The sequence below is a fragment of the Camelus ferus genome, chromosome 12, assembly GCF_009834535.1.
Source record: "Camelus ferus isolate YT-003-E chromosome 12, BCGSAC_Cfer_1.0, whole genome shotgun sequence".
Taxonomy (NCBI): Eukaryota; Metazoa; Chordata; class Mammalia; order Artiodactyla; family Camelidae; genus Camelus; species Camelus ferus.
This window is the reverse complement of record NC_045707.1, coordinates 64373912-64389314: the sequence shown is the minus strand read 5'-3', so window position 1 is coordinate 64389314 and position 15403 is coordinate 64373912. Positions and strand designations below refer to the sequence as shown.

Below are 15403 nucleotides of genomic sequence, written 5' to 3'. Positions count from 1 at the left end.
TTGTATCATTTTTTAAATATTCCACATATAAGTGAAATCATGTGATATTTTTCTTTCTCTTTCTGGCTTACTCACTTAGTATGACAACCTCCAGGTCCATCTATGTTGCTGCAAATGGCATCAGTTTATTCCTTTTTATGGCTGAGTGGTATATACATATATACACACATACACACCACAACTTCTTTAACCAGTCATTTGTCGGTGGACATTCAGGTTGCATCCGTATCTTGGCTGTTGGAAATAGTGCTGCTGTGAACATTGGTATGCACGTATCTTTTCGAATTAGAGTTTCCTCCAGACAGAAACCCAGGAGTGGGATTGCTGGATCATGTGGTAAGTCTATTTTTAGTTTTTTAAGGAATCTTCATACTGTTTTCCATAGTGGCTGCACCAAACTACATTCCCATCAACAGTGTAGGAGGGTTCCCTTTTCTCCACACCCTCTGTAGCATTTATGGTTTGTGGACTTTTTAATGACAGCCATTCTGATCAGTGTGATGGATATCTCAATGTAGTTTTGACTTGCATTTCTCTGATAATTAATGCTACTATCTCTTAAGTTCTATACAGCCATTAAGAGAAGACCTTGGTCAAGATTTGCCCTATGGGGAAATGCAGAGTGGGGGCAAAATAATCATATGGCTAGAAAGCTGAGAAACACTAGCCTTTGCTGAAATCATAGGAATTGAGTTCCATTTGCACTTACTGAGATGAAGCAGTAAGCAAATTTGAAAAATCTAATTTTTACACCTTAGCCATTGTTATGTAAACAGCTAAAATATTATTATTTATAAATAGATTATAATCTATTACCATCATTTTTCACAGTGGAGTTCTCCAGATGACTTGAAAGCTGGACTACACTTGCAACACAAGAAAAAGAAATGTCTGTTTAAGAATAATTCTCAAAGTAGATTAGAAATTACATTAAAACAGAGCAAAATGAACATGAGAACAAATGAAAAATTAAAATATTGTCATAGTAATGATACCACAGAGACAAATGCCCGCATTTTCAGGCAAGAGGAGGGTGAGGAAGGAGGTCTACAGTGGCCACCTGAAGGCATCCTTGCCCTGGTCTCCTTTGCCTGCATTTGGGGATTTGAGGGGCACCTGGTAGGCTCTCCAGGTCAACATCTCTACTCCATCCTGTCCTGGTCCCTTCATCCATCCCTGGAAATTAATGCTACTGGGCTAGGGCTTTCTCATAGTTATTTGAAAAATATGAACATTTTGTTAGGGAAAGACCATACAATTATACAGCTATTTTTATCAGGAGTAGATCAGTGTGTTACATCTTTCCTAAGATAGAAAAGCTGAGTGAATTGCGGGGGAGAATGTTTAACTATTTTATTGAGGGGCTTGGTGGTGAAGAAGAGCTGGGAGGAGAATGAGGTCTGACGTCCTGGGCCTGGCCGGATCCCTCCAGCCTCTCAGTGGCCAAAAGCGACAGGTGGCTGTTTTAGAGCTCATGATCCACCGCAAACCTGCACATTTAGTAAGGCTCATGACAAGGGCAAAGGAAAGCGATGCAGATAAGACCCAGCTGAAAGCAAGGTTGGAATCCAGAATCTCTCTTGGGCATGTATGATTCTCTAGCATTGGCTCAAAGACAGAAAGAAGGAGAAATGGCTCCAAGATATTAGTCGATCACTTAGCATCTGATCTCTCCCACCCCTCATCAGATCATACCCAACATGGCAGTTACCAAGACAGAGCAGTTTATTTTATATTACGTTATCCTGTTTAATACACAACATCAACCCTACAGTTGTACAGGACATGGTCTCCATTTTAAAAAGAGGAAATTGAGAATTGGAAAGATTAAGTCACTTGCCCTAAATTACAGAGAGAGTGAGTGATCATGCTTGGATTTGAGCCTGGCCACAGTATCCATGCTCTTAACTACTCCAGTATTCTGCTCCAAGCTGTGCAAAAACATGGCATTTTCTCCTTCATTTCAATTTTCTTTTTACTTCTCTGCTTAAGCGATTTCATTTTCTTCCAGAGAGAGTAAAAACAGTCTTGGATCAACAAGATGAAGAAAGTAAATTACTTTAACTTAAAACCACACCTTTATATTGATGGACTGATGGCCTTTCAGACTAACTCGTCATGATATTAGGTTTAGCACATTTTGTACTGAGCATCTTTCTAGGTAAGTGAAGGTAACCCAGTGATGGGAGCTGACTCTGTACGGTTATGCAGTTTGCTTCCTCTTCCCTCCCATCTCCATCAGAACTGGGTCATTACTGTGGTGAAACAGCTATAGAGTCTTGCTCTGTACACGCTGCTGAACGGACCAGTAAATCACTGTGAGACACTCTTACCAGGTGCTCATTTTGTGCTCTTTTCCAAAGAATCAGTAGTTTAGGGCCGCCATAAGCCTTTCTGCACATTTAAATCAACAACTGGACATTGTTTCAGGTCTGAACTAGGTAAAAAAAATTCTTTGTCTCCACTGAACTTGGCCTTTACTTCAGCGCCATTAGACGTATTGATCCAGATCGCTGTTTCATGTAAACAATTAGTTTGGCTTTGTTGTCAGTCCATGTGGCTGCAATTTTAATGGCTATCAGTATCTTCATATATTGAAATCAAATGAGATTTGATTATGAGAGAATAGTCTAGATAGCCATCATGAGTAAAAAAAAAAACATTTAAATGGTAAGTGCTAATATAATCTAAATTTGCTGTCATTTTGTGGTATGTCAATAATAGACACTTACAGTTATATTATTTGGTGAGTAAGCATTAGGAAATTCGATCTTAAAATAATATTTCAACATTAAACTTTTTCAAGCTATTAAGATCTTTTGTGTTGGGAACTACTAATGCTCCTCTAAATGTGTCAGTGCTTGTAAGTGCTCTGAAGATGAAGAACGCTCTCACGGCCAAGTCGCATCTTTCAAAATCCTCCTTTAAAGGGAAAAATGGCTTTCTCTGCCCCCTGAATCAGACTTTACAAATAGCTTTTAAGAGACTTAACAATATCATGAAACATAACATCCATGTTATCATTAATACTAATGGCAATAAATGAGCTTGTCATGTGTGGTCCTACCATCCCATAAAAAAAATGACTTTATAATTCAAAAACCAGTCTCCATCCTTCAGGTATAAGCATGTCTCCCATAAGAAAAAAAAAAAGTTTGTGGTTTTATAAAGACTTTGTCTACACATAAAAAGAGAGAACAGAGATGCGTATCATCATCCAAATACTCAGAACTTCTCTGTGATGGTTTGTTTTTGGTTTGGGGAGGCGGAGGGAGAGTTGGCTTATTTTGGGTCTTGATTTATTGAACCCACTGCCTCACAACCCCACCTGACTTCTGAAAGTGTAAGTGGCTCATGTCTGCTACTACAAGAGAGATGATGCCCAATCAGTAATCAGGGTTAGGAGTTCTGGGTCTGTTCCTTACTGCACAACAATCATGCTTATCTGCCTTACCTGCCTACATAAGTACCTTATCTAATTCTTTGATCTCTTTAAAATAAGTACATTTATCTCATTCCCATCCTGAAGGAGAGCTAGAAATTCACACAGCCATGTATCTATCTAGGCGGAGCTCAACACACAACTCCACTCAACCACCACCACGCTCATGGAACACAAACTTACCTTAAATAGACCATGTTTAAATGAAAGCTTTTCTGTCCCATTTCCACTTCTCTGTAACCAATGAATGTAAATCGGATTGAAAGAGCGTGTCATGAAAATGAGACATAATCTCTTTGTCAACTATAAATTAATCATAATTTATTTTGCCAAATACATCCTGAATACATTTATTCATTCACTGAACACTTAATGATGGAATACTAGGTAACAAGGCACAATTCTACGTCATGGGTACACAGAGATACAAGGTACAGTTCTGTTATTGTCCTCAAAAAATTTACATGTTCAGGTTAAGTGCATTAATAAAGGAGTATACAAGGCCTCAAAAATAAAAAAAAAAAAAACTAGGAAAGCTTCTTGAATGAGGTGGGGTATCAAAGGAAGGATTCTCAAAACAGGCAGTGCCTAACCAAGATCTGAAGTTGGAGAAAAAGTTATCTAGAAAAAGAAGCAGAGTGTGAGTACTTAAGATAAATCAAACAGTATGAAAAGGACGAGGCATAAAACCAAATGAGATTTGCTCTTAGTATGATACAGTGTACAAAGCAGGACATGAAGACAGGAAATAAGGATGGAGTTAGGAAAGATCTGATAGGAAAGGACCTTCCCGTGTGAATGAGTATGGGTTTATCCTAAGAGAAAAGGAAATCGCGGTATTGGAGAGTTTTACAAAGAGAGACTATGATTAGGTATGCTTTTTCGGAGTCTATTTCTGACATCATTACGAAGGATGGATTTGATGGCAGGTTATTGTAAGATACTAGCTGAGAAATAAGGACCCATCCCAAGGCAGTGATGTGGACACGGAAAGTGGAGAGGAGATGGTGAGAAGACTTGGTGAGCTTTTGGATGAAAGCAGCAAAGGCAGGGTACAAGTTATTAATTGTTAAGCCACCAGGCTTGGGTGACTGTAGGGGAGTCTGGTGTTATTCACAATGATAGGCAATATAGAAACAGAAGCAACTGTGATGGGAAGTGGTGAGTATTAACAGTTGGATATATGACACTTGTGGGATATCCAATGACTCCCTAAGACTGGAGTTCAGGAGAAATATCTGAGATAAAAATATGAATTTAGGAACCTTTGATATATAGGTCTGAATATAATCATTCGAAGAAATTATAGAGAGAGAAAAGAAAAAAAATACCAAGGTCACATAAATTCTAGAGAGCACTAACCACTAAATAATGCTCGGAGGAAGACCTAAAAGTACCACTGAGGAATGGTGAGTCAGATAGGAGACAGGCTAGAAACCAATGCTCCCCACGCAAGTCACTGAGGGGGATTTTCAAAATTCAGAAAGAGATCAAATTAGATAAATGCTATAAGTATTCACTGATAAGAAAAAGATAACTGGTCACCTCAATTATGTTCAACAGTAGGATGACAGGATAAAGAGATGGTAGAGAAGTAGATGAGAAACAAAGAAGTCTGAATGTGGATGATGCATCCCAGAATTTTTACAAGGTGCTAGTCAGGGTGTGATCTCCAGTAGAATATGCAATCTCCACGGTGCTAGGCATGTGTGATCTCAAATATACATACACTTACACCTCTCAAATGCCAAAGAAGAAGACAGGTTTGTCCTGTGCCTTAAATCCTGCTTGTAAATCAGCTGTGTCAATCCTTTCCTATTACTATGGCCATTCCCATGTGCACAAGGCATTTTACTAAGAAGTGAAAACATAGCCCACCAGCAAGGCATCTGGGCTGTACAGCATCTGGCAATCAGTTGGAAGGACTCTGCCACCGAGCTGATTGGTAGTTCAAGGCCATCCCTAGTCACCCTTCAGTTCCCAGTGGTGGCAAAGCCTGTTTTAGATTTTAAGTCCCCGGGTTTGCAGGGCTCCTGGAGAGCAACCTGAGTTTTGAATAAATGAGCTCTGTGGAAGTTCATTCTGGAAGTGCCTAAGTTGACTAGGTGTCTTGCCTGGGTGCCAAGAAATTAAATGCGAAAAGAGGAGACCAGAACTATTGCTGTGTTGTTTTCATTTACTTAATGTATTTATTTCATCTCTAGTAGCTTTTATGGCAGGCACCATCCCCTGGTGCTAGGCTGGTGAGGATCTGCAACAGATAAAGCAGTAAACAAAACAGACAAATGTCTGTGCCTTCAAGGGACTCACATTTTAATGGGAGAGGGGGAACCACATTAACACAACAAATAAGTAAGATATTGGTATGACAGACAGTGAAAGACCTCTGGTAAAAAAGTAAAGCAGGAAAGGGGTACTGAAGCTTTTGGGGGGAGAAAGATGAAATATTAACTAGGAGAGTCAGCGAGGGCTTCACTAAGAGGGTTAACATTTGAGCAAAAACCTAAAATTGAGGGATTAAGCCATGGAGCTATGGAGAAAGGGTATTTCAGGCAAAAACTAAACAAAACAAAACATTTTTTGGTGAGCAAATGCCTGATATCTTTTTGGAACAGGAAGGAGACTACGATGGCTGGAGAGAGACAAATAGAGGAAAGTGGTGAGAGATGGTATCAGAGACGCCATGGGGGAGAGAAGACAGGAGAACCTTGGCATTTGTGAGGACTACATGGAGTGATTTTGAACAGAAAAAACTGATTCTGGAGTTCTAAGGGGCTCTTCATTGAAAAAAGACATCTTAAAACATATCATCTTCCTATCTGTCTACCCTTTCTTTAGAGGGTGGTGTTTCTGCAAATGACTTCTCTGATCCTCTCGGTCCCATCATAGGAACCCTTCCTTCTCGAACACTAGAGAAAATGACCACACACTTCTCTGAGAATGAAGAGGCATCTTCAGAAGATGCACCACTTGTGGCATCCAGAAAGACCAACGGTAAGAACAACGTGGAAATCTGAAATAAACTTTTCCAGAGCTGGAGGAGAGAATAAGGCACTGAAATCAGCTTCTGTGTTTCTTAGTAATACATTCACTAGGAAAAAGACAGCTTTCACACGAGAATTTTTAAGATAAGCTAAAACCTTCACTCCTCTGCAACTAAAATACTACCCAGTAAATATCATCTCCTGAAACAGAACGTAGTTCTTTGGGCAAAGGAAGACAAGAAACACTGAAGAAAGTTAAGCTCTCTGTGGTTGTTTCACATAATTTTTTTTTAACCATTCATATTATTGGGTTACCTTTTAGTTGTCTTTCTGAAGTGATCTTTTCAACTGAAGTTTATATATTATGAAGGTTCACAGAGAAGTAACGAGTGAGGAGAGTTAAGTAAAACGAATCTGGTACCACTATCACAATGGTGGCCGCACCTATCAGAATCAGCGCAGGGTTTTATACAATGTGCAATCACAGACCTGGAAACCTGGGTTTTCATCCTGACTGTGCTGTTAACTGGCACTTTACTATTTAAAGTAAATACTTTACTATCTACCATTCACTGGAACATAGTTCTTTCGCCTGTATAGTAAGCAGCCAGATGGACAATCACTGTAACTTCTCTTGTTAAGGACATCTATGAAAATCAGCTGCCATGGATAGAGCTGGGTCCAGGTTCTCTAACAATTACTCCCTGCTCAGTAATTTGTTAGTCAGAGATGTTAATTACATAGCATTGTACCCCCTTCCCCCTTTTTCCCATAGGCATTACAAACAGACCACAGAACTCTGTCCTCTTGAGTCAGTCAGAACTCAGAGGTGGTCAGAATTTTTTTTTTTTAATTTCTTTTGCATAGTGACTCAAGCAATCATGACCAAATGACTGGCGATGACACTCAAGTTGTAAACAGCTTGCTACCTTATCATTAGGAGAATGACTACATTGAAGCCGACAGTTCCTAGTACAGCTAAGAAGAGCGTTCACATCCTGGAAGTCAATTTCTCCCATCCCTAAAGGGTTCGAACATTGTCATCAGTTCTGCCAGCATAAAGTAGCCGCTGTTACCCTGGGTATAATCAATTGGATCAATTAGCTTTTCAGCCAAAGAGGCCTGAATATATAGAATTCATTTCCCTTCTTTATAAAGCCAGCTTCTATCCTGAGAGGAGAGTCTTCTGTAAGAGAGGCAAACTCAGACATTCAACAAGTAGAGACAATCAGTGACTTCTCGATCTTTGTTCCCACTCACCCACTTTCTTATTACCCAAGCTTGCAGGAACTTAGATCAAGAAATTTGGTTTGTTTCAGTTCTAATGAAAAGTCCTAACAATGTTATTTAGACAACTGATGAACTTTAATCTGATGACAGCTTGTGACCCACAAATTGCTGTTTAAATTAAAATGTATTCAAAATGAAACTGGAAAGACAACCACAATATTAAACTTGTAATCTACTGTGAAAAACACCTATCAGAAGCATTATATTAAATATGAATATGATTAATTTCTACACAGCATCTTCCAATTGAAATCTGAAGATAGCCTTCAGTGCATTGCCTTACTAAATTCAAATTGGCTATTTTTTTTTTTTTTTTTGCAAATTAAGAAGTCAAATTAGAGATGGATTGGTTTGTCTTTGGTAATACACTCTTTGGCAGAGCTCCAGGTATAATCTAGAGCTACAGACTTCTAGGTTTTTCCTTTGACGAACAACAGTCTTCTATTTTCCTCATCCCAAATCTTCATCTACAATAAAATTAGAAATGTTTTCCACCTGCTTAATTTTTATTTACACTTTAAAGCTATAATTACTCAAGACATATTAATAAAGTTATCTTTAGAAATGTTATATATTCATTTAAAAAATTAACTACACTAATATTTTTGATAGATCAGCTAAATCATTCCTAAACTTCATAGGAATTGAGGTGGTTTTTTTTGGTGGGGGGGGATGAATGTTTGTATCAGAGCTATAATTAAACAATAATGTAAATAAAACTCAATACGTATGTTTTAATCTCATATTTCAACATTAAAGAATTGTATGTGATAATAAAAGAATTCACAGTAACTGTTTGCAAATAATTTAATGACCAAGTCATAGCTATTTGCTATTTTTCAAGAGGTGCCAAAGAATTATTGAAAATTCCACAATATAACATAATTATAACAATTAATATGTATACTTAATTATAGCCTAAATGTTCCTATACATTACTTGTTCAAGAAATTTACAATACATTAAAATAGCATTAGCTAGAAATAAGAAAGTACCATATTTCATTCTCATTATTGCCCACATAGAAAAGGATCCACCCACTCTTTTCAAGAGATAGCACAAAAATTGTAATTTTGCACCCATTATTTTTATTCGCTATCCCTGGGACACAGTACATACTCCACAAATGTTGGTTGAAGGAATGAATGAATATGTGCTGCTGGGTGTCAGGCAGACTCAGGGAGAACACATAGTCTTTGACAGCGACAGGACTACTGCATGGACAACTGCTGTCGCAGTAGGGTTTCTAAAATCTCTCTGCCATATTCTATTTTGGTTCATGTGTGTATAAAAATGATAAAGGATTCAGTCCAGCAAGTCCTTGCATTACATGGAGGCTGCATGTAGCCAAAAAGCAGGGTCTGTAAGTGACATCGCATATGAAATTCCCCAGGTACTTCCTAAGGTTTGCTTCCATATGAAACCTGGTACTGGTTCTGCTATCAAAAATATTTATATCTGGGAGTCCGTCTCACTGTCACTCTTGGCTGGACCTCATCAAATCTGTCCCAGGGACAGTGCCTTCCCCAGTGTATTCAGCTTTAAAACTGTGATTGGGTTTTTGTCTAGTGCCCCGGGAACCCGACCGTGATGCTGAAAGAGAAGAGAGGGTCCTATTTAAAAATCTTTCGTTCCTCTTATTGGTTTAGAAAATTCGACTGACAAGAGCAGGGGCCAAAGGAGCCCGGAGCGGCATCATTAATACGAATCGTGTATTGGGATCTTTTGGGCGGAAATGTGGTCCATCAGGTTACAGCCAATGCATCCCTGTGAGCTCTCGCTAAACCAAGAGACCTTGTGGATGTAGCCGCTGCAGTAGAAAAGGTTACATCCAGCAGGATGTCTTGTCTGTCTCCGGAAAATTTGGCAGTCAAGTGCAGAGCCCAGAAACAGGCTCTGGGAGTCTAGATGGAGGAGAGGGGTGGGGGAAGCAAACCTGTATCCGTATGGAAAATGTTCACTGTTAATCATGCAAGGTAAGGAAAAATCAGGAGCTGATTTTAGCTTAAGTTTTCTACCTCAGTCTTCCAACAGGTGCATGACTCCCTCACCCCTTCCCGGTCACTCCTGTCCTGCTTTGCCTTTTTAAGGCTTTCCTTGCGAGGCAAGCTTTTCCGAGAGTCCCCAGGCATGTGCAGGCGCCCATCTCACCCACAGCTCCGGCTCTGCGCCCGGCCACCTCTTACCTGCAGCGTGAAGACTAAGCAGAAGCAGGCACAGCGCAGGGAAGCCGACCGCTCTCCGCATAGTGTTTGCATCGAGAGGCGGAGGAGCAACTCCGCCACGACGCCCCTTCAGGCCAAGTGTTACTGGAAGGAGCCCCCGCCAAGTGCCCCCGGGTCTCCGGGCTTCATGCCCAGGTCCCCGGCTGGGGCGGGCAGGGCGGTCTGCGGCGCCGACAGGAGGAAGCACCGGCTTCGCCTCCGCAGGGGAGGAGGAGAGGCAGAGGAGGCGGCGGCGGCGGCGCGGGGCGGGGGCCGAGGCGCTCGGAGCGGCCGCTGCTCGGCCTTCTGGAAGCTCCGCAGCCGCGGCGCGGAAGGCGGCGCGGGAACTCCCGCGCCAGCCCTGGAGCCCGGGGCCAGCGCAGCGCGAACAGCAGCCCCGACGCGCCGCGGCTACTGAGCATGCCCGGCGCTGGCCCTCGCGCCGCACGGGAGTTTCAAAGTGAAATTCCACTTCTCCGGGTCTTAGCGGCGGCTGCGGGGGGAGCAGGCTTCTCCGCGGGGGGGGGGGGGGGGAGCTTCTTGGAGGCGGTTATCAGGGATACAGCATCCGCCAAAAACCTGGGAATGGGGTGGGACTAGATGAGGGCCTGACCTGAGGAACCAGAGGAGGGAGAGAGCCTGACAAAGTGTCAACCTCCAAACGCGCCCTGCTCTTCCCCAAATCTTGGTTGACACGTGGACAGAGCTCCCCGCTGGGAGCTGACCTTTCCTGGCCTGCAGATCGCCCAGCTTCTCCAGGCTGCCCACGAGAAGAGAGCACAGGTGTCTTCCGCTGAGCATCCTGGGTTGCCAGGCAAAGCGTTCAGGGGGAGGGCAGCCTGCTGGGTGTAAGCGGTAAACGCGCATCCTCGGGGTGCCTTCTAACACTTCCCCCTTTTCTTTCTCTTTTCCCCTCTCAGCAGCGCAGTCCCCGTTTTTAAACTTTCTCCTGACTCAAGTTCAAAGTCTGTGACCGCAGTGACAGAAAGAATTCAGGCCATACTCGTAGATTACTAGAATATATCCATGTAATCGGGAAAAAAAGAAGGCACCGTTTTGTTTTCTGGAGATAATTATCTCCAGTCTCCATTTTACTTTCTAAGGTGAAAGGTAATAGAATTACTTCTGTAACCAGCTCTTCCTGTTCAGCTCTGCATCTTTAGGGAGGGACAACAGTCTAATATAGGTGCTGTTCCCCTGCATCTAAGACATTGGAGTGTGGAGATCCTTCTGTTAGTCCAGTGGCCAATGACTCCTGGTCATGAAGTCCTTGGCCAGACTTCTCTCCCTTAACCATCCCAGAAGCTCTACCCTTTCTGCCTCTGTGTCTTCATGGGATGCGGTCACCCCTTCCCCAATTACTCAAACTTGCTTCACCACCACTCTCAAGCTTACAAGGATCTAACCTTGGTCTCACTTGTCCAGAAAGCCCTGGGCTAACTCTAGATGACATTGACATTCTCTTCCACACATGACTGTATACACGTCTGCTTGGCATGGCCTCATACTTTTCTTTCAGATATTCATTTGTCTGTGGCTCATCTTACGACACAGCTGAAGGCTCTGTAAGGACTCCTGCATCTCTGTATCACTTAAATTGAATAAAAGTCGTTCTAGGCAAATAAGAGGTACTGGTAAGTGCTTGTTGAATTGAACCGCGTATCTCATTCAATGCCTTCCTCATCCATCCACTGTGTATTGGGACAACTAATGGGAAATATGCTACCTACAAGAGCCAAAATTAGGCAGGCTCTCATAGGATCTGAGAGCCCAGGTAATGTCATTTCCTTTATAATTTATTTTATCTCTAGCACTGAGAGACAAGGCTAGGAACTGCACTCCAACAGGAGAGAGAAGGGGGAGAATGAAATGCATTTTTAAGACTCTGACAGGACTTCTATGCTGAAAATAGAGATTTCTGCAACTTGGCTCTCCTGGCTTCTCCACCTCCCCACATAAGTGTGTCACGCACCATTTCTGTGGCACAACCATTTCACCCCAAAACTCTCTAAGCTGCGACCTCTTTTTCTACTCCAAATTCATCTTTTCCCCAGTCTCCTTTCCCCCACAACATTGATCAGTTTCTAACATACCCAAAGAATTACTTAGTACATTTATCATTTATTGTCGGTTTCCCTACCCCTACCCCTTTCCCATAATGGGATCCAACCTCTATAATGGCAAGTATCTTTAACAACTTTATTGACTGATGGATACCAACTGACTAGAGCAGTGCCTCACGCAAAATCGGTGCTCAAAACCTTGAATAAATTAAAAGTAATTAGTTGATAGAATTCAATACTATTACCCCGACTCTTTGGAATTCTTACTAAATAGATATTTGAGCTAACTTATTTACCAGTGTTTAAAACTTAGAGGAGTAACCCTTCTCATCTAACATCAGGGAATTGCTGCAGGTCTCCAAGAAGAAAATGCACATATGGTAATGAAACAATGCTGCCTTAATGCCCTGAACCCTTTGTTTTCCCACAGATAATTTCATTTACTTGGGGGCACATTTAAAGCTTCAAATAATGTAATAATTGGCTGTGACTTTGCCAATAAGCAGTCGGCTAGCTATTTATTTTGCCCAGGGGTGCAGGGAGCTGAATTATTAAACTGAGCATGAAAATCCCCGTATCAGCAAAATTTCCAATTTCTAATAAGACTAGATATACTACCAGAATAGTTCAACATGGTAAAAATAACCTCAAGCGAGATGTAATTTTGGTGACTGGACATTCATTATTAATATACCTGAAAAAGATAAAGGAGCAAAAAAAAAAAATCATATCCCTTGGTGAGTTGACCTAATACACCTTCAATAGATTTGATCCCATGACACATGAAGTCAAAGGACAGTGAGTGAACTAGCCAATTAGTGAAAAAAATCAAGCCCTTAATTCTTTGAAAAATATTGTTTGCGAGCCTAGAGATGCTGCTTCCGCTTGACTCTGTGATCCGACACAAGTGAAGGCAATTTGGTGCTTTAAAGAAGAACCTCGGTTAACAAACTACGCCAAGGTTTTAAAAAGATATTTCCAATGTAAAGCAGCAGGGAAATTTACATGAGAGAGCCACGCAGCTGAGTACCGGTCTACAGAGCTGTGTCCTAAGGGGAATCATTTACATTTTGAAAGAGAAACAGAAAACCAGCATCATGTGGACTTTTTTTTCCCCAGCATGTGCATAATCTCTGTTTCCCCTGAGGTGAGAGTCAGGAAAAATTTATACAGCCTTTCACAGCCTGTCCCCAAACCAAATATAACCAACATGAGCCTCCACATTGATTTATCTGTAAGTGGATGAAAACCATTCATGTTGGCCATCGTTCCCCAGGACACTTTTTTTTTAATTGAAGTATAATCAGTTTAGAATGTGTCGATTTCTGGTGTACAGCATAATGTTTCAGTCCTGCATATACATGCATATATTTGTTTTCATATTCTTTTTCATTATAGGTTATTATAAGATATTGAATATAGTTCCCTGTGCTATTCAGCAGAAACTTGTTTATTTAATATACAGTAGTTAATATCTGCCAATCTTGAACTCCCAATTTATCCCTTCCCACCCCCTTCCCCCCAGTAACCATTAGTTCGTTTTCTATGTCTGTGAGTCTGTTTTGTAAATAAGTTCATTTGTGTCCTCTTTTTTCTTTTAAAATTTTATTTTTTTTAAGATTTCACATATGAGTGATATACTGTATTTTTCTTTCTCTTTCTGGCTTACTTCACTTAGAATGATGATCTCCAGATCCATCCATGTTGCTACAAATGGCATTATTGTATTTTTTTTGGCTGAGTAGTATTCCATTGTATAAATATACTACAGCTGCTTATCCAGTCATCTGTTGATGGACATTTAGGTTGTTTCCATGTCTTGGCTATTATATACAGTGCTGCTATGAGCACTAGGGGGCATGTATCTTTTCTAATTAAGTTCCCTCTGGATATATGCCCAGGAATGGGATTGCTGGATCATATGGTAAATTTATTTCCTAGGACACTTTAAATAAAGCAATTGGATCTACTGACTGTTCGAGTTTCCTATTCAAATTATTTAGATGATTATTATTATTAAAATATGAGAGCTACCATTGATTAGTGCTTCCTCTGTGTCAGACTCTGTTCTAAGCATACGGATGTCCCATTTAAACTTTATAACAGCCCTACAAGGAGGCATTACCATTATCTCAGTTTAGAGATGAGACAATTGAAGCACAGAGAAGTAACTTGCCCAAAGCCAAGTAGTAGGTAACCAACCAAAAGGTAAACTGGTAGAGTCAGGACGCACAGTCAGATAACTTGACATCAAACCACCATGATATACTACTTCACATATAATAAACACAAATCCTGTCAGTTGTAGGTGGCTCATGAGAATTAGATCAGAGCAGGATACATGGACCCTAGACCTGGCAGTAAAGCTCTGTGGTGAGAAACAGCCATAGGAGGCTGTCCCCCATAGGATGAGGCAGTGGACGCTAGGGTCTAGCACCTAGTAAACAAGACCAACAGCAAGTAGAATCATGCTTAGATCCTATTAAAGCAAGCTGAAGGTAAAGCAGAGCAGAACAGAGGAGATTCTTCTTTGGAGGGTGGCGGTGGAAGTTAGGGTGTGTAGCAAGCAAGAAATTATGAGTGGAGAACAGTAAGTGAGCTCAGGCCGGCTGGATGAGTAGGTTCTAACTGCTCTGCATGAAGAGAGAGGCCGTGGGACTGTGTGAGCCCATGCAAGAGACATGAAATAGTGAAATGAATACAAGGAACTTCTGAACATGTACAGGAACTGTAGGTGACAGTGACCAACACCTTACTGAGATCTGTAACGTGCTTGTACCCTGCCCCATCCTTCAATAGAGCCACTTCAGCCATCACAAAGTCTCTCTCCTTTTGCCTGAGCGGTATCTATGTATAAGAGGGGGAAAGAAGAGTAATAATTTACTTCTACAAGCTAAAGAACTGATGTGAATGAAGCCGTGTTCAGAATGGAATGGCTCAGAATCAAAAGGAATGAGTTGGAAATTTCTGGGCAGATATGTTCAGATGAGTGGATTCACCATTAATTTTTTAAAAGTATTTTCCCAACCACAAAAAAGCAGAACAATCTACCCTTCTGTCCGAGCGTACAGTGAGGAAAACAGTGAAGGGCGCCAGGAAGAAAGCACTCAAATTTACAAAACACAAATTATTCAAATTGTGCTCTCACAAGAGCCCAGGAGGTGTTATCCTCCTTTTGTGATAGAGGAAAGAACTGAAACTCAGTGAGGCTAGTAACCAGCCCATGGTCATCCAGCTAGTAAGTAGTGAAGCTGGAATTAGAACTCAGAATTGGTGACCCAGAGCACCACGCTGTTATCAACGTGGCTGTACCGCCTCCCTGATGAATGGACGGACTTAAACTTCGAGGTTTAAATGGAAAAGGTAATGTTTCTAACTCAAGAAACAGACTTCAATCAAGATGGTTAATGACAATTAAAT

The 15403-nt window shown here is 41.2% G+C and overlaps 1 protein-coding gene across 2 annotated transcripts in view; it reads right to left on the bottom strand.

The window, feature by feature from the left end:
- The window catches only part of PTPRR (protein tyrosine phosphatase receptor type R), a 228771-nt gene extending 218373 nt beyond the window's left edge, over positions 1-10398 (bottom strand). The window contains exon 1 of one of the 2 annotated variants that reach the window (XM_032493767.1): positions 9903-10398. In XM_032493767.1, the coding sequence (XP_032349658.1) occupies positions 9903-9963 (61 nt within the window). In that variant the 5' untranslated portion in view covers positions 9964-10398. The remainder of the gene's footprint in view (positions 1-9902) is intronic. The other variant, XM_006191107.3, reaches the window with a different exon arrangement.
- Between the last annotated feature and the right edge of the window lie 5005 nt (positions 10399-15403).